Source organism: Delphinapterus leucas, chromosome 1 (genome assembly GCF_059928025.1).
Source record: "Delphinapterus leucas isolate spDelLeu-1000000601 "Yukka" chromosome 1, BTC_Dleu_Yukka2, whole genome shotgun sequence".
Classification (NCBI taxonomy): Eukaryota; Metazoa; Chordata; class Mammalia; order Artiodactyla; family Monodontidae; genus Delphinapterus; species Delphinapterus leucas.
In genome coordinates, this window is record NC_143129.1 from 79,235,225 (window position 1) to 79,251,357 (window position 16,133).

The window sequence follows — 16,133 nt, forward strand, 5'->3', positions numbered from 1 at the left end:
GCCGCGCCGGGAGCGGAAGCGGAGGGGAGGAGGTGCTAGGCTCTACGCCCCCTCGGCCTTCCGTGAGGACCATACCAGTCCGGAGACGGAAGCTCATGGACCCGACAAATGCGTATTGCCTTTTCTCGCCGTGACCATGGGGGCGTACTGACAGAGCCTTTGATCTGATAGGCAACCCCAGCATTTCGCAGCCCTGACTTGGAACCTCCCCGAGGACGGCAGTGTAAGCGCGGTCTCTGCGTTCCGACCGAGGCAGGAGGCCAGTCAGGCAGGTCCCTCTGTCCCGACAGGTGGGACACTGAGCACTCCATGCCAGCGGGCGCGGGGAGGCGTGGCCTCCCCCAGGGCCGCCACCTCTGCTGGTTGCTCTGCGCTTTCACTTTAAGGCTCTGGTAAGGAGGGGCTGAGGGCAGGGAAAAGGAGGGGACGGGAGGATCGGATCGTCCCCGCCCCCTGTGTCCCTGGACCGTGGAGGTGGGGGTGGGGTGGGGGGAGGTTCCCTGTTTTCCGGCTTCTGACTTTTGCCCATTTCCCCCCCTCACCCGCATCAGCCAAGCAGAAGCTCCCGTGCGGGAGGAGAAGCTGTCAGGTGGGTGATGGTCTGGGAACCCGACGCCCCTATAGTTGTTTTGTTTTGTTTTGACCTCCTTCCATATACCTAGAGATCAGGTGGAAAAGGGCGGCACCACGTGGAGCGAGGGCATTCAGCTGTGCTGGGAAGTTGATGGGCAGAACTTAGGGGAGAAATATTTTCTCAACGAGGTCTGGGGCTTGCATTTCTCTCCCTCTCTAGTGAGCACCTCAAATTTGCCGTGCTGGCTGGTGGAAGAGTTTGTGGTGGCGGAAGAGTGTGCTCCATGTTCTAATTTCCAGGCTGTGAGTATCTGTTTTCTCTCCCCTTCTTCTTACATCGAATCAGACAGGGACTGTCTATCTAAGTATGCCTTTGCATTGTCTTTTCGTCTTTTTTCCTTGCAGTCTCAGTGTGAGCCCAAATCTAAATTGGTCTTGCCCCTGAAAATGTGCCCTTTTCTTTCCAAGTTAATGGCAACGTTCAGCTAATAACCGTGTTCTGTTCATTTTTAATCTAGTAGGCTCTGGAACCTGCCCTTGCCTCTCGTAGACTATTGACCCTGAAGTGTTCTTAGTTCTCATCCTGTAACCACCACCTCATCACCCCCGTGAGAGCTCTTCATTAGTTCTCTGTTGCCTACCAGCTCTGAGCCGTAGCACTTGGACACCTGCCCATTCTGAATGGCAGCCTTCCTGTTTCTCCTGCTGCCCCTTCCTAACAAGTGCTTTGGTCCTTTCCTCCTGGCAGAAAACCACCCCCGAGTGTGGTTCCACAGGGTATGTGGAGAAAATCACATGCAGCTCAACTAAGAGGAGCGAGTTCAAAAGGCAAGTGCTCTTTCTCTTCTTGAATCCTCCTAGATCACCTCCTTTGCTTCTGTGACTTTAGGTAGATAGTCCTGCCTCTTACTGTTTGTATGGAGGTAGCATGGCATATTGGAAAGGGGAGGGGATTTGGAGGCAAATTACTTGAACCGAAGTCCCAGCTCTACTCCTCAGCACTATATTATTGGCCATATTTTCTCATCATTAAAACTGGTTAATACCAGCTCTGCTTATCTCACCAGAAAATAAATTAAATATTTGAATGGGACTAATGTACTGTAAACCCTTTATTTTTATTTTTGGCCGCACCATGCGGCATGCTGGATCTTAGTTCCCCGACCAGGGATCGAACATGTGCCCCCTGTAGTGGAAGCGCGGAGTCTTAAGCACTGGACCATCAGGGAAGTCCCTGTACTGTCAACACTTTAGAAGGCTGACGCTGGTTTCCTCTTTTCTCCTCAGATATATCTTGGTGAGGATGAAACAGGAGGGAGATAGAGGGAGAGGCAGTCTGGTCTTCCCTGGGGATAACTGTTTCTTCTTGCCCTCAGCTGCCGCTCAGCTCTGATGGAACAACACTTATTCTGGAAATTCGAAGGGACTGTCATAGGTGTGGCCTTGGTCTTTGCCTGCCTTGTCATTGTTCGTCAGCGACAACTGGACAGAAAGGCGCTGGAAAAGGTCCGGAAGCAAATTGAGTCCATATAGCTACCTCCTCCCCTTTCATCTGGGTCTTAGAGACCCTACCTCAGACAGAAAGGGGAATGAACTGACTCGTGCCCCTGGTTCTCTGGAACCTTGTGGTGGCACCCCCTTTCTCCCATCTTCCTCGTCTAAATCATTAATGAGCAGAATAAAAAGAGTAAAATGGTTTCCTTCCCTAGTGTAATTTGGTTTGGGGCAGGAAGTCATGGGGGTAGAGAGGGAAAGGGGGTGGCAACTTTAGGCCCCAGTTTACCAGGTACCTATCTTCCTCCCTCTTCTACTATTACTTAAAACTGTCAGGATACAATTTTAGCAAAAAAAAAAATTTATTTCTCAGCCAAAATGTCAGTTTCCCCTCAACCCTATCCCCAAAGAAGAAATAAAATCACAGATACATGACAAAAGTATTTGAGGTGCCCCTTGACATAGGCAGACTGAGCCATGGGGTACAGACATCTAGGGCATCCTGATGTGATTCAGACCCCTGAGGCCAAACAGCCCTGAGTGGGAACCCCAGGAGGAAGCAGAACCACAGCCAGCAGAGCCCTGGATTCCTTATTGTGATTGGGAAGTGGGCCAGGAAGTGTTACAGCTCACATTTCATCTGCATGCAACACAGTTCTGATGTGCCTGCTGGGGCCTGCCCTCCCTCCTGTCTTCTCAAGCAGTGTCCTTGTTGAGCCATTTACACCCTTGGCCCCAGGTGGCCCCTCCAATCTGGACTCCACCGCTGGATTCTCCAGATTTTCTGTCATGTCCTTGTGAGTCAGGATGTTTCTGGAAATCACTGTGGGGTGAAGGAAAAAGGGCAGTAGAATAGTGCTCCCTTGGTTGGGGATCCTAAACAGAACAGGACCTCCCTCCCACTTCTTGACTACTCTGGAAAACAGAGTCCTTTCCTGCCCTTGCCTCTCACCTCCATGAGGCTGGTAATCCTCAGGCCCAGCTTCTGGTAATCCCTGAAAGGGGCTGAAACTGGGCAGGATGATGAGAGCCAAGGAGAAAAGAAGGATCTGGGAAGAAGCAAGAGGATATTTGGGCTGTGGGGACAATAAGGGAAGGGGGCAGAGTGACTAGGGGGCAGTTGGGGTCATCAGGGATGGGAAGATGGGTCTGGCTGTGGAGTGGGGGCAGCAGGATGGCGACCTGGCAGAAGGTGGAGGAGGCGGCAGGGGAGATGGGAAATAGATTAATGGTACCAGAGCACAAGTGCTAGTCTGGGCGGCTTTGTTGGAGGTGTGAACAATGAGCATCTGCAGCTGGCGGAGCTGAGTCACCAGGGAGCTGGGAGACGAGGGAGGAAGAGTTAGGTCTCCTGGGAGCCAGGGCCCAAGCACGGCGTCCCTGTGTGCCGCACCCTTACCCCAACACACGCACTACGTTTTCACTCACGTGTGGTGCCTCTCCAGCTCCTGGACTTTTTTCTGTAGTTCCTGGTTCTGTGCAGAACAGGCAGCCACCCTAGGAAGGGTGGAAAGGTAGGATAAGGCTCTGTAATCATTGAGTCCCTGACCTTGCCTGCCTTGGTGAGGAAGGGGGCCCAGTCGTGAATCCAGAAATGTGAGTCCAAACACACCTGCTCTCTAGTCCATCGATGTACTCCTTCTTCCGCCGCCGACTGTCCTGAGCTGACTGCTTGTTACGGATTTTCCTCCTGACCTTCTTGAGGACCCTCTCCTCTGCCTGGGGGCCCAGGGTGTGTCAGTCCTGGGCCCTTAACCTCCCCCAACTCCTCAACTCTTCCCCTGCTATCCTGGCTCCTCAGAGGCCATGGTAGAGCCGCTGGGTTACGATACCCTTTGGGGAAGCGTGTTACCTTGGTGAGGGGCAGGTGAGAGGGTAGGGACACCCCTTCCTGTCCCAGCAGACGCTTCTCCTCTTCTGTCAGGAGCAAGGTTTGACAGGGCAGCTGGTGGGGGACGAGAGAAGATGAGAATGGAGAGAGGGTCATCCCATTTTCAGTACTCATGCTGTTCCCCTTGCATGCCTCCTGGAGAGAGTTTCCTATTTGCACTGAGGAATAACAAACCGTAAAATGAGATGAGGGGCAGGGACCTTCATGCAGACAGACTTAATTAAACCACAGGGACTTCCTGAGGCTGACAAGGGAGAAAGGTGGTTTTGTCATATTTTTGCCCACAGACTTAAGACCTTGGCAATCACAGCAAGTTGCGAAGGGCCTATTCTGGTCCACATTTGCGCAGACCTTGTGGGTATTGGAAGAGGATGTGGAGTAACTCACTAAGGTAGGGTTTGCTTGACCTTACAGCAGGCAAATGATTCATTGTCAGCCATTAACTTCAGCTTGGCACAGTGTTACCATGACCTGCCAACCACAAGGAGATCCCTGGGGCGATGGCCCATCCTCCCCTAGGGGCTGAGCCCTACCTTTCAGACTGAAGTTCTGTCCCCTCTCAAAGAATTCCCCAAAGGCAACCAGGCTGAACAACTTCTCATAACAAAGTATGTGGGGAACATAGACAGGTGTCTGGTTAATGTGAGCCCATCAACTGAGTAACTTGCTTTTCTAACTAATACTTCTTTTTGAAAGATTTATGCTTCACTTTGTGACTCAAGAGGAATTTGCTTTTGCCTGTTGATGGTCTTTGGCTTTTAGCTAAACCACTTCTATCTCTGCCTTATTCTGATGTTCCCTTCTTGCCTCTGTGACTATTTGGTGAATCGTTAGAGGGGTGTCCCTCCCAATCCACCTAATCAAAATCTCTAAAAATGAGGTCTAGAGGTATTTATGTATGTATGTATGTATGTATTTTTGGCCGCGCCGTGCGACTTGTGGGATCTTCGTTCCTGACCAGGGATGGAACCCGTGCCCCCTGCAGTGGAAGCGCAGAGTCCTGACCACTGGACTGCCAGGGAATTCCCCTAGAGGGTTTTATTTTATTTTATTATTTTTTTTTTTTTCGGTACGCGGGCCTCTCACTGTTGTGGCCTCTCCCGTTGCAGAGCACAGGCTCCGGACGCGCAGGCTCAGCGGCCACGGCTCACGGGCCCAGCCGCTCTGCGGCATGTGGGATCTTCCCGGACTGGGGCACGAACCCGTGTCCCCTGCATCGGCAGGCGGACTCTCAACCACTGCGCCACCAGGGACAAAACCAAAAACAAAACCAAACCAAACTGGGACTTCCCTGGTGGTCCAGTACAAACTCCCCAGTGTTTCTGATGCACACTCAAATTTAGATGCCTCAGACTTTTTAAGATTCCTCAGCCCAAGATTCTAAGATGCTTGGCTTGGCTTCTGGTCTCAGCTTCAACCACAGATTTTCAGGGAGGCTAGAACCTATTCCCTGCCTTTTGCACACAAGGAGTTCTTTTCAGGATAAAGGGAGGAACAGTGACCTGGGCAAGACCCCCTCCTCATCCCCGCTGCAGGAACCAGCCCAGCTAGCCTTGGGAAGGTATGTGATGTGTTACTCCCCTACACTGTAACCATGGGCAGTGGGTGCCTGGTGAACCATTGTTCCAGTAAAAAACGTAGTTGCAGTTGCTTCTACATTCTGTGCCCAGTAACCAGTTGGATTCCCAGGTGGCCTGTCACATTTCCACATCCTGACCCAAAGCCGAGACGATGGCCCTAGCTGAGCAGACAATGCTCATGGGTCTGGGCTTTCTCCAAACCCTATCCCTGGATTCCGTCAGCCCACCCTCTCCTTAACTGAGGCATCACCCCCTTACCCCCAAGGGATTCTGTCTCTGTTGTCTTTTCCTGCTCTTAAAGTTGCCCACATCTCCCTGGCATTCAGGCCTGATGCCACAAAAATTAGGGCAAAGACAGTGTTCAGCATCAGTTTTCCCCTCCCTCATCCCCTTCTCCCCAGTTCTGTGTATCAGGGAGTACTGAACCCAGCTGACCCCCAGGACTCACCAGGGCTGCAGGAGGCACTGAGTTTACAGTGCCTGCTCTGGGCAGGATGTGGGCATGAGCATCGGGAGGCAGCTCACTGACCACACAGGCATCAGGCACCATAAATGGTGGGCTCGACTGATCTGAGGGAAACATAGGTGGCTGGGAGAAAGGAGATGGATGGCCGCAGGCCCTGGGTAGTGGCACAGGTTGGGGAAACTCCCTTAACCCCAGGGTTAGGGCTGGACCTGAAGGGCCATTGTCCGCTTCCCACAAAGAACACTGACCTATTTGGATGGAGATGAGCCCTACAGCTGGCCCAGCTTCCCCCTGCATCCTCTCTAGGGTCCCTGCCTCATAGACAGCCTCATAGAGGGCAGGGGAACTGGGTGGCCTGGGGGCAGGGGGACTGTCTGGATGGCGAGGATCCTCAGAGATTCCACTGTCACTGCCAGGAGATGCTTCTGAGCAGTATACTTCATTGGGATCAATGAAAAGTTTCAGGAAATCTTCAGGCTCGCTCTCTTGAAGACCCTACAGTAGAAGACGGTGTATATGTGTGTAAGGAAGAATTCTGGAAGTCCTATCTAACGTCGAAACCAGATCCTTCATGCTTCAGTTTCAGTCCCTTCTGTCCTTGGACATGAGGATAGTTACAGCTCATGTCGATTTTAGGGGCTCTGTCTTCAGACTTCTAAGTGGAAGCTGAAGCCTCTGGGACTTCTTATCACAGAGTTGTCTCAACCCACACCCACTCCCATTCATCACACTCACACAGCCATGGCCCCCACTGGACTCCCAGCCTTGCAGCCCCTGTTCCTGTAGCCTAGTTACTGGGACCTCTGAAGGTGGACCATGGAGTCCCAGCTCCAGGAAGGATCCTGTTGAGAAGACGTCTTCTGGAGGCTCCAGCCACATTTCCAGCAGGTCAGGGGTTCTGAAATCCATGCTTCTGCGGGGAGGCATGCGGGGGGAAGGGGGGTAGTTGCAGAAGGAGAATGATGGCTCTCCCCCTCCCCCACCCACCCCCAGTTTCTGGGCTCCTCTCCCTCTTCCATTATCCCCCTTCCTCACCTGTGCAGCCCCCTCACCTGTCTCCCGGAGCTCTCGCCTTCGGCCTTATCTCTCTGGTTCAGACCAACAGGCAGCCCCCTGGGTATTACCTGTTCCGAAGAGCCCAGCCCTGCCAAGCCAGCCTAGCCCGTTGATGGCCCCAAACACTACACCTTTTCTTTCCTCCAGGATCTTGCATCCTGGACCTGCCTAGCCAAACCCCGCCCCCAGCCTTACACTACGTAAGTGGGTTGCACCTAGCCAGAAGCCACGATAGGGGCGCAGTAGCTGGAGCAGGGGGTTAAGAGGAGGAGCGTGCACAAACCGGTCTTAAAACAGCAGCCTGCCCTTTCTGCCTCAGTTTCTCCTAGCGATAGCAAATCTTCCTGAGGGTTTGCTGGCTCCTCAGGGAAGGATAGAGATGGTTGTGACTGGAGCACAGGACGCTTGAGTGCCTGTGCTCTGGACGTCAGTTTTACAGGCGGGAAACCACGGCGGGGTTGAAAACAAAAGAGGGAAGGGTCCATAGGATTGCCGAAGACTGACAGAGGCATCCCTTCCCCCACCCCGTGGCGCTCTTCCCACACTTGAGTCTGATTGGACGCTAAAGACATCCAGAGGTTTTTGAGGGGTAGTGCATTGAGCCAATGGGATTACCGTCTCGAGGCAGGCTCCACCGTAACTGGTCGGAACGGGCTGTCAGAGAAGGAGTGGGGCCAATGCAGCCGGAGCACTTATTTGTCTGGCGGGGGTTTGGTTCTGAGGGAGGGTAAGAGCCAGACGACTTACTGTAGGGAAGGGGTGGGGTATGTGGGGGGGGGGGCGCCGGGGGAACTTCCGGAATGTGGACTGAGGCTTGGTTTGGTTTCACTTGCCACGTGACTCCGAAGTGTTAGGGAGTAAATAACCTGTTGACCCAAGTTATGTGACAGCACTTTGACTCAGCGGGCCGGGAAAGTCGCGCAATCGCAGGTTGTCCAAATCCGTAATCCATGCATTATGCCACTGATAAAGAACAGCACTTATATACGCACACTCACAGGACTCTCTTAACTAACGGAGGGACAAGGGCCTAGAAAACTGCAAGAGGTTAAAAAATCATTCGGATTTGGTTTGGGAATGACTTATTTTTTGCGTATGATTACCAACGACAATATGCAATATGTGTCCTGCATTTGTATAGTTTACAAAATGTTTTTTTGTAAGCATTGTTCCTCATTTAATACACAACAGCGCTGAGGTAGACAGGGCAGGTAATGTTTTACTAACTTTACCAATGAGAAGACAGATACATGACTAGAATGTAGTAACACCAAAACTCAGGGCATTTTGCCTTGGTCCAGAGACTGATGACCCAGGAATTCACTTTAAATAAAATAATGGATATAGGATAATACTGATATAGGTATGATTTTTCATCTGCCTGCCTCCCCATCAGTACTTCAGATAAAGGATAGCTGAGTGAATAAAGCACAAAAATATGGGTTGATCCAGAGTTCAAACTGGTATTCGTCCCGTGAAAATTTAGATGGGCTGAGGGTGAAGACAAGAACAGGATCTAATATTTATTGAGTAACTGATATATGGTCAGGTATTTTCATGTTACTCATATAATTCTCATAACAACTCACAGCTGGCAGAAAGAAGTTAAGTAACTTTCTCAAGATTACTCTTGTTGACTGAAAAACATTGCACAACCCAAAAGTTGAAAATTTTGTTTTATTTGGCAGTCTGAGGACTTCAAGCCTGGGAGGCAGCCTCTCAGATGGCTCTAAGGGACTGCTCCAAAGAGGTAAGGGAGGAACCAGGATATACAGGAGTTTTTGCAACAAAGACCAGGTATTAGGAACATCAAAGGATTATTATTAATTAAAGAAAACCAGATATCTCAAGTTAATGAAGTTAGTACTCTATGTATGGGAAAATGTAAGAGCTTGGGCTCACTGAAATTATTCCTTTGATTTACACCTTAGCTCCTTAGGGCCAGTTTCCTGTTCTATCCCATCCCAAGTCCCTCAGGGCACACCTTTGGAGGTGGCTACAGTGGCTGAGGGCCTGGCAGCAGGGCAGGCCATTCCTATCCATCCTGAGTTCTCTCTGGGCTTACCAGGTGCCTGTAGTGGCTTGATGGCTGCAACATCCTTTGTTTACTCATATGGCAGGCAACATTTTTCATTCACACTTTGTAAGTAGCTGAACCAAGATTTGGATGCCTGAGCCCATATTCTTTGTACTATACGAAGCTACCTTGCTGGGGCTTTCTCAAATTTTCCCACTCTGGCTTTCCTGCTCATCTCCCCGCATCTTGCTCAAGTAGTGAGGAGACAAAGCAGGCTTCCTAGATTCATGCAGAGCTCTAAGGAAAGCAGAGCTGTCCTTGCTGAGATCTTTCCTAGAGGAAGAAAGTTTTCAAAGGGCTTCCTGCAGGCTGCATGTGTAGAGATGATTAAGTGGAAGATATACAGTCGTCCCTGCTTATCCGTGGGGGATAGGTTCCAAGATCCCCCTCAGACACCAAAGTCCTCAAATGTTCAAGTCCCTTAAGTAAAATGATGTAGTACAGGCAGCCCTCTGTATTCGTGGTAGCAGTTCCGCATCTGTGAATAGGGAGGGCTGACTGCTCTCAGCCTCTGTTAGAACTGGATGGAACCTCTGGCATCATCTGCTAGTCTAACTTCCCTCTTCCACCTGATTTATCAAGCTCCTGAGAGGGAAAATGACTTGCCTAAGATCACACATCAAATTAAGGTAGAGCTGGGACTAGAACCCAAGTGTCCTGACTCCCAGTCCATGATTCCTTGTTAATTTACTAATTAACAGTAATCTTGAAAGCATAATTTGTGACGGACAAACCAGTGCATGCATATTATTCCCTTGAATAATCTGGAGTTTTCCCTGATAGTAATTTTTATCTTTTTTATTTTAAAATATTTATTTATTTTGGCTGAGCTGGGTCATAGTTGCGGCACATGGGATCTTTGCTGGGTCATGTGGGCTTATAGTTGTGGCATGTGGGCTTCTTAGTTGCGATATACGGAATTTTCTTTAAAATTAATTATTAATTTTGGCTGTGTTGGGTCTTCGTTTCTGTGCGAGGGCTTTCTCTAGTTGCAGTGAGCGGGGGCCACTCTTCATCGCGGTGTGCGGGCCTTTCAGTCGCGGCCTCTCTTGTTGCGGAGTACAAGCTCCAGACGCACAGGCTCAGTAGTTGTGGCTCACAGGCCTAGTTGCTCCGCGGCATGTGGGATCTTCCCAGACCAGGCTCGAACCCATGTCCCCTGCACTGGCAGGCAGATTCTCAACCACTGCGCCACCAGGGAAGCCCCGGACTTTTTTTTTTTTTTTTAATTTGGCTGTGTCGGGTCTTAGTTGTGGCAGGCGGGATCTTTTGTTGTGGCGCATGGGCTTCTCTAGTTGCAGCGTGTGGGCTCCAGAGTGTGTGGGCTCAGTAGTTGTGGCACGTGGGCTTAGTTGCCCCGCAGCATGTGGGATCTTAGTTCCCCGACCAGGGATCGAACCTGGGCCCCCTGTATTGGGAATGTGGAGTCTTACCCACTGGACCACCAGGGAAGTCCCAGTAATTTTTATTTTTTAATGAAGAGCTTGGAACAGCAACGATACTTTCATTAAGTGACAGGACACCAATACCACATTTCACTTACATCCTGATCTTAGAATCCTGTATGATTCTTTTCTCCTAGACCCCCTCCACCAAGAAGTCCTGATATTCCCTTTTCTTAAGGAAGTTGCTGGCCTGCATTTCCAGAGCCTTCTCAGAGGCATCACCATGTCCCTTCTTTAGGTGAGGCCTTTTCACATTTGCAAAAAAAAAAAATAGACTGACCTCCCTTCATTTTCCTCCTTTGCACCCTACCCTCCCATGAAACTAGAAGAGGATTCGGATAGCACAGTGATGTGCTATCACTGGATGTGCCAAGAGTATCCAGGCTAAGGAAGCAGTGAAGGTCCAGAGTCGAAAATACCTTGGTTCATTCAAAGAACAGAAAACAGAAAGGAGGCCCACAGGGCTGGAGGGAGAGAAGTTGGAGAATTCCAGATGAGATTGGAGAGAACCCTGGCCAGATGCCTCGAGGCACGGTAAGGGTGATAAGCTGGAGTGTGCCGAGAGAAGCTCCTCACTGAGTGGGGTTTCAGCAACCTCTGAGAAGGGTCCCACCACTTTTTTACCCACTTGCAGGCAGAAGGCTGCAGAGAAGTCAGCTCCGGCCATTGGTAGTTCAAGAAGGGTTGATTTTCAAGAAATACTCTCACTTTGCTATTCCCCTTTTCCAATTCTTCCTTGTCCTTTTTCTTCCTTGTGGGTGCTGGCGAGGGAGTCAAGCAAGAAAGTCAGTCCTAAGAAGGGAATGCTTTCCCTTTGGTGCCCAGGTGCCCAGAAGGGGATCTTAGAATCTTCTAAGAGAGATAAGAAGACTTCGGCCCAGGACCAGGCAGATATCCTCAGAGATTTGGGAGGCGGAAGACTTGGGAATGCGGGGGTTGGGTATGGCGCACCAGCCTTGACCGCGGGGTTTCTAGCTTCCTCTTTTAGAATCTTCAAAGGATCGGAAGCCTTCGTTGACCGGCCACGTTCGCCGGTCAGACCTCCACCACAGCGTCCCAGGCCCTCAGCCCCTCAGCCCCTCAGCCCCTAGGTGCTCTCCGAATTCCTTTCCCTTGCCCCGCCCCGGTTGTCTTCGGCTCAGCCGGGCTCTGGCTGCTGGTCTCTGATTGCTCCTAGCCCACGTCACTCCCAGTCTGGCCCCGCCCTCTGGGCACTGTCATTGGCCACTGGGGGGGTCGGTACGCCGCGGCTGCGGGGGGAGGGGTAAACGATGGGGAGGGGGCGGGAATTCCCGACTGGAGGCCGGAACAGAGCGGGTGCCTTGTAGTGAGACCCTCGAGAGGTGAGTGCGGGATTCCAGAGAGCGGGATCTGGGTCGGCCGCCCGGGCTTCTCGGGGCCTACGAGCCGGAGTCCAGGCTCTCACGTTCTTCTTCAGCTTCCCGGCACGCTGGCGGCCTCAGACCCCGCCTCCCGGAGCCCGGACTTCCAGACACCGCCCTCAGTTGTTGGGTCAGCACGTCCCGGGACCCCAGACGCCTAGGGCCCATCTTTGGTCGTTTGCCCCGACATCCCAGCCTGTGGCCTGAAACGGTCGCTCTCTGCTCTCGGGGGGATGGCGCTGGGGAAATGGGAGCGGGAGAGCACCCCAGCTCTCCCTGTTCAGGTGGTCCACGAAGCTACCCATGACATCTCTCCCTGAACCCTCTTCACTTCATCCATTCCTTCCTGGAAATGAGGCTTGACCTCTCCTTTGCTTAGAGGACCCCAGCTCTCTAGTTTTCTGGGAGCTCCGCGTGAAAGGGTAATGAGATATCCACACAGTCCTCATGCCTCAGTTTCCCCCTTGCTAGGTCCCTGAATGAGTCACTTGAAAAAGTCACTTGAAAGGGATAAAGTCTGAGGGGAAAGAGGGATATTCCCAGTACAGGAGTGGATGAGTCACACTGGGATAGGGAAGGTCACAGAGTGGCTGGGGTGAGGGAGCTGCGTTCTGCTGACCAGCCTTCCCCTTTCCTTGGCCCCATATTTCCCTTGTGACCACTCCCCCACTCACCCTGTCTTCCTAGGTCTGAGAGTCATTGGAGCTACCACAGCCACCATGGGGCCCTGGGGAGAGCCAGAGCTCCTGGTGTGGCGCCCCGAGGCAGCAGCCTCGGCGCCCCCAGTGCCCATGGGACTGGAGGTGAAGTTGGGGGCCCTGGTGCTGTTGCTGGTGCTCACCCTCATCTGCAGTCTAGTGCCCATCTGCGTGCTGCGCCGGCCCGGCGCCAACCCTGAAGCCTCAGGTAAGCCTCTCCTTTTCCCTGCTGCCATGGATGCTTGGAGGAGGGAAGGCTCTGAGGCTAAGGAAGGTGACCTAAGAGGGGACGGCAAGAGCGACTATTGCTTAGGTTGGGTAGTGGGGCTCATTTGCTCATTCCCTTCTATGCTCCACTCCTGCCCAGCCTCCCGCCAAAAAGCCCTGAGTCTGGTAAGCTGCTTTGCCGGTGGTGTCTTTCTGGCCACATGTCTCCTGGACCTGCTGCCTGACTACCTGGCTGCCATAGATGAGGCCCTGGCGGCCCTTCATGTGACGGTGAGCCCCGGTCATCTGCATGTGACCCTGTGTATGTGGTGTTCAATCACATACCTCTAGGAGTGGTGGTTTGTATGGATCTGTCCATGTGTCACTCCACGACTGTATGGAAGGCTCTTGGCTTGTGACGCCATGAGCTGTGATTTTTAGTCATAGAGCATAACTCTTTCTATAGGTTCTCACCTCCTCAGTCCCTATGTGACCCCTACGTGCCCTTTGTGACAGTGTGAGGAACCCTATTACCAGGTGTGTGACCTATCTGTAAGGTTTCTCTAGTTTCAGCCTCCAGGAAGTTAATAGCCCTCCAAGAATCATCTTCACCCTTCACCCTTTCCTGAAGGGTTGGAGATAGAGGTCCCTACAGGCCTGGGACAGGTAGGAGGCAATTTCCAGGGACCCGGTGTTGCTGACCAAAAGGCTACATAACTCAAGGAAGTAGGATGTGGGGAAGATTAAGTCCAAGGCATAGGACAGTCTTATTGGAAAAACTGAGACAGTTGGAGGAAGTGAGGAAGTAACACTGAATGTAACTGTTTGTCTGTGACTGAGTGACTTGTGTCTCTGTGTGACTGTGTGTAAGCCTGATTGTCCCCATGACAGTATGTGGCTCTGTGTGTGAGCATTTGGGAAAGTGGGCCAATGTGTGGCCTACATGTGACACTTTGTGTCCATCTACCTCAGTGACTTTCAGCTGGGGGTGGTTTTGCCCACCCCTGTCATCCTCCCACCCTCACCCCCCACCTCCCTAGAAAACATTCGATAATGTCTGGAGACTTTTTGGTTGTCCCAACTCAGGGAAGGAGGGCTTGCTAACTGGCATCTAATGGGTATAGGCTAGGGATGCTGCTAAACATCCTACAGTGCACAGGACAGCCCTCTACATCAAAGAATTATCCAATCCAAAATGTTAATAGTACTAAAGTTGAGAAACCATGATCTACATGTAACACTGGGAGTGACACCATAATCTGTACGGTGTCTATGGCACCAAGTGACTATATTTTTGTGTAACTGAGAGTGGCTCTGTGTGTGGGAACCCAGGTCTGTGTAACTGGGACTCCACTAAACTCTGCATCTGACTCTTCCTCCCCATTCTTGGCCTGTCTCCTGAAGTCCACGCTGTCCCCTTTGCCCACAGCTCCAGTTCCCTCTACAAGAGTTCATCCTGGCCATGGGCTTCTTCCTGGTCCTGGTGATGGAGCAGATCACAATGGCTTACAAGGAACAGTCGGGGCCACCACCTCGAGAGGAGATGAGGGCTTTGCTGGGAACAGCGAATGGTGGGCTGCAGCACTGGAATGACAGACCAGAGGTCCCACAGGCAGGTGGAGCCCCGGCAGCCCCCTCAGCCCTGCGTGCCTGTGTACTGGTCTTCTCCCTGGCCCTGCATTCAGTGTTTGAGGGACTGGCAGTGGGGCTGCAGCGAGACCGGGCTCGGGCCATGGAGTTGTGCCTGGCTTTGCTGCTCCACAAGGGTATCCTGGCAGTCAGCTTATCCCTGCGGCTGCTGCAGAGCCACCTGCGAGCACAGGTGGTGGCTGGCTGTGGGATCCTCTTCTCATGCATGACACCCCTGGGCATTGGACTGGGTGCAGCTCTGGCAGAGTCAGCAGGGCCACTGCACCAGCTGGCTCAGTCTGTGCTGGAGGGCATGGCGGCTGGCACCTTTCTCTATATCACCTTCCTGGAAATCCTGCCCCAGGAGCTGGCCACTTCTGAGCAGAGAATCCTCAAGGTCATTCTGCTCCTAGGAGGCTTTGCCCTGCTCACTGGCCTGCTCTTTATCCAAGTCTAGGGGGCTCCAAGATACGCACGGGAGGTTGGGTATCACGTGCCCTTGACCTTCCTCCCCCTCTCCCAGTGTGTGGGGAATAGGAAGGAGTGGGGAAGGGAGGTACTGAGGACCAAAGAGTTCTCTGGGAGGTAAGGATGGAGCCTTTGGCACTATTTGGCCAATGAGAGGGAAGTGGGCAGACAAGAGCCTGGCCCCCAGGCCCAAGGGACAAAAGATGGTCAAGTCACTAGAGACATGATCAAGGGACATTAGTATTGGGGAAGACACTGAGTGCTGGTATCAGGGATCAGACACTACATATAGGGACAAGCTGATAGTTGGGAGGCCGGAGGTGGGTACCCAGCTGCTGTGGGATAGAGGTATAGAGAGGGCATAGGCCCAGAGTCAGCAGTCCTGTTGGTTCTAGCCCATTTCAGCCCTCTGTCACTTGGAGTGGACCCCTCCAACTTTTCTTAGCTCCTACTTTCATATCTATCTTCCTCTTCCCTTCTCCCAGGGGACTAGTGCCAAATGGCATCTTCCTGCCAGTTTTGGTACCTTCTCTGGCTTCTCCAGCCCTGGTCACTCCTGTATTTTTAAAGTGCCAAATAAATCCCCTCCCACTTTCTCAAAGCACAAGTGATGGCACTGAGCCCTGCCCAGCACCTCAGTGGAAGGGGTCTGCTTGCTCTTTGTTTTGGTCCCAGATTGTGGGGTGGGACAGAAATGTTTGCTGAGGTGGGGTGGGGGGCAGGTTGGCAGAGCTACCGTCCCCCACTACTGCTGTACCCTAGGAATACTGAAAATGGACATGGTGCCCTGTGCCTAGATGATAAACACTGAGATGCCAAAACTTTTTTATACCAGAGGATCCCAAGGGGGAAGGGGAAGGCTCGCCCCCAGGGTTATTTTTTGGGGCGGGAGGGCTGTGCATAGGGCCATATATTCTAGAATCTATTTTACTAACTGACCTGTTTTGGGACATGTTACCCAAATAAAACAAGTTTCTACACATCTGTACGGTATCTGATTCATTTGTCTTGGGAAAGGGGTGGGCACATGGCAAGTCTGAGAGGGCCTGACTCCCAGATGTTTAGGGCTGTTTGAATATCTCTGATCTCACTGTTTACATTCAGGCCCCTCTAGTTCCCTTCCCGGGAGATGACCAAATTTCTCCTCTTGTCTCTTACTGCTTCCTT

At 52.0% G+C, this 16,133-nt stretch overlaps 3 protein-coding genes across 9 annotated transcripts; 2 read left to right on the plus strand and 1 right to left on the minus strand.

Moving 5' to 3' along the window:
* The first annotated feature begins 5 nt into the window (after positions 1-5).
* Positions 6-2,269, plus strand: JTB (jumping translocation breakpoint). Its single transcript, XM_022559728.3, has 5 exons — positions 6-392; positions 552-589; positions 794-876; positions 1,322-1,401; positions 1,950-2,269. The coding sequence occupies exons 1-5, from the start codon at positions 310-312 to the stop codon at positions 2,104-2,106; spliced, it is 441 nt and encodes a 146-aa protein (XP_022415436.1). The 5' UTR covers positions 6-309; the 3' UTR covers positions 2,107-2,269.
* CREB3L4 (cAMP responsive element binding protein 3 like 4) lies at positions 2,244-7,605 on the minus strand. 4 transcript variants are annotated; one of them, XM_022559717.3, is made up of 9 exons: positions 7,344-7,605; positions 6,740-6,917; positions 5,987-6,499; positions 3,920-4,012; positions 3,680-3,786; positions 3,496-3,564; positions 3,303-3,387; positions 3,020-3,116; positions 2,244-2,890 (listed from the first exon to the last, which is right to left on the minus strand). In XM_022559717.3, the coding sequence occupies exons 2-9, from the start codon at positions 6,911-6,913 to the stop codon at positions 2,697-2,699; spliced, it is 1,332 nt and encodes a 443-aa protein (XP_022415425.1). In that variant the 5' UTR covers positions 6,914-6,917; positions 7,344-7,605; the 3' UTR covers positions 2,244-2,696. The 4 variants fall into 4 exon arrangements, with proteins under 4 accessions (XP_022415425.1, XP_089771148.1, XP_089771142.1 ...); XM_089915022.1 differs by having other exon boundaries at positions 5,987-6,108; positions 6,253-6,499; positions 6,740-7,605; XM_089915016.1 differs by having other exon boundaries at positions 2,244-3,116; positions 5,987-6,108; positions 6,253-6,499; positions 6,740-7,605.
* A 239-nt stretch (positions 7,606-7,844) lies between these two features.
* Positions 7,845-15,948, plus strand: SLC39A1 (solute carrier family 39 member 1). Of its 4 annotated transcripts, none has more exons than XM_022559722.3 (4): positions 7,845-11,116; positions 12,652-12,870; positions 13,030-13,160; positions 14,299-15,948. In XM_022559722.3, exons 2-4 carry the CDS (start codon positions 12,684-12,686, stop codon positions 14,953-14,955), a joined length of 975 nt encoding a protein of 324 aa, XP_022415430.2. In that variant the 5' UTR covers positions 7,845-11,116; positions 12,652-12,683; the 3' UTR covers positions 14,956-15,948. The 4 variants fall into 4 exon arrangements, with proteins under 4 accessions (XP_022415430.2, XP_089771158.1, XP_022415434.2 ...); XM_089915032.1 differs by lacking the exon at positions 7,845-11,116 and adding an exon at positions 11,851-11,925; XM_022559726.3 differs by lacking the exon at positions 7,845-11,116 and adding an exon at positions 11,935-12,094.
* The last annotated feature ends 185 nt before the right edge of the window (positions 15,949-16,133 follow it).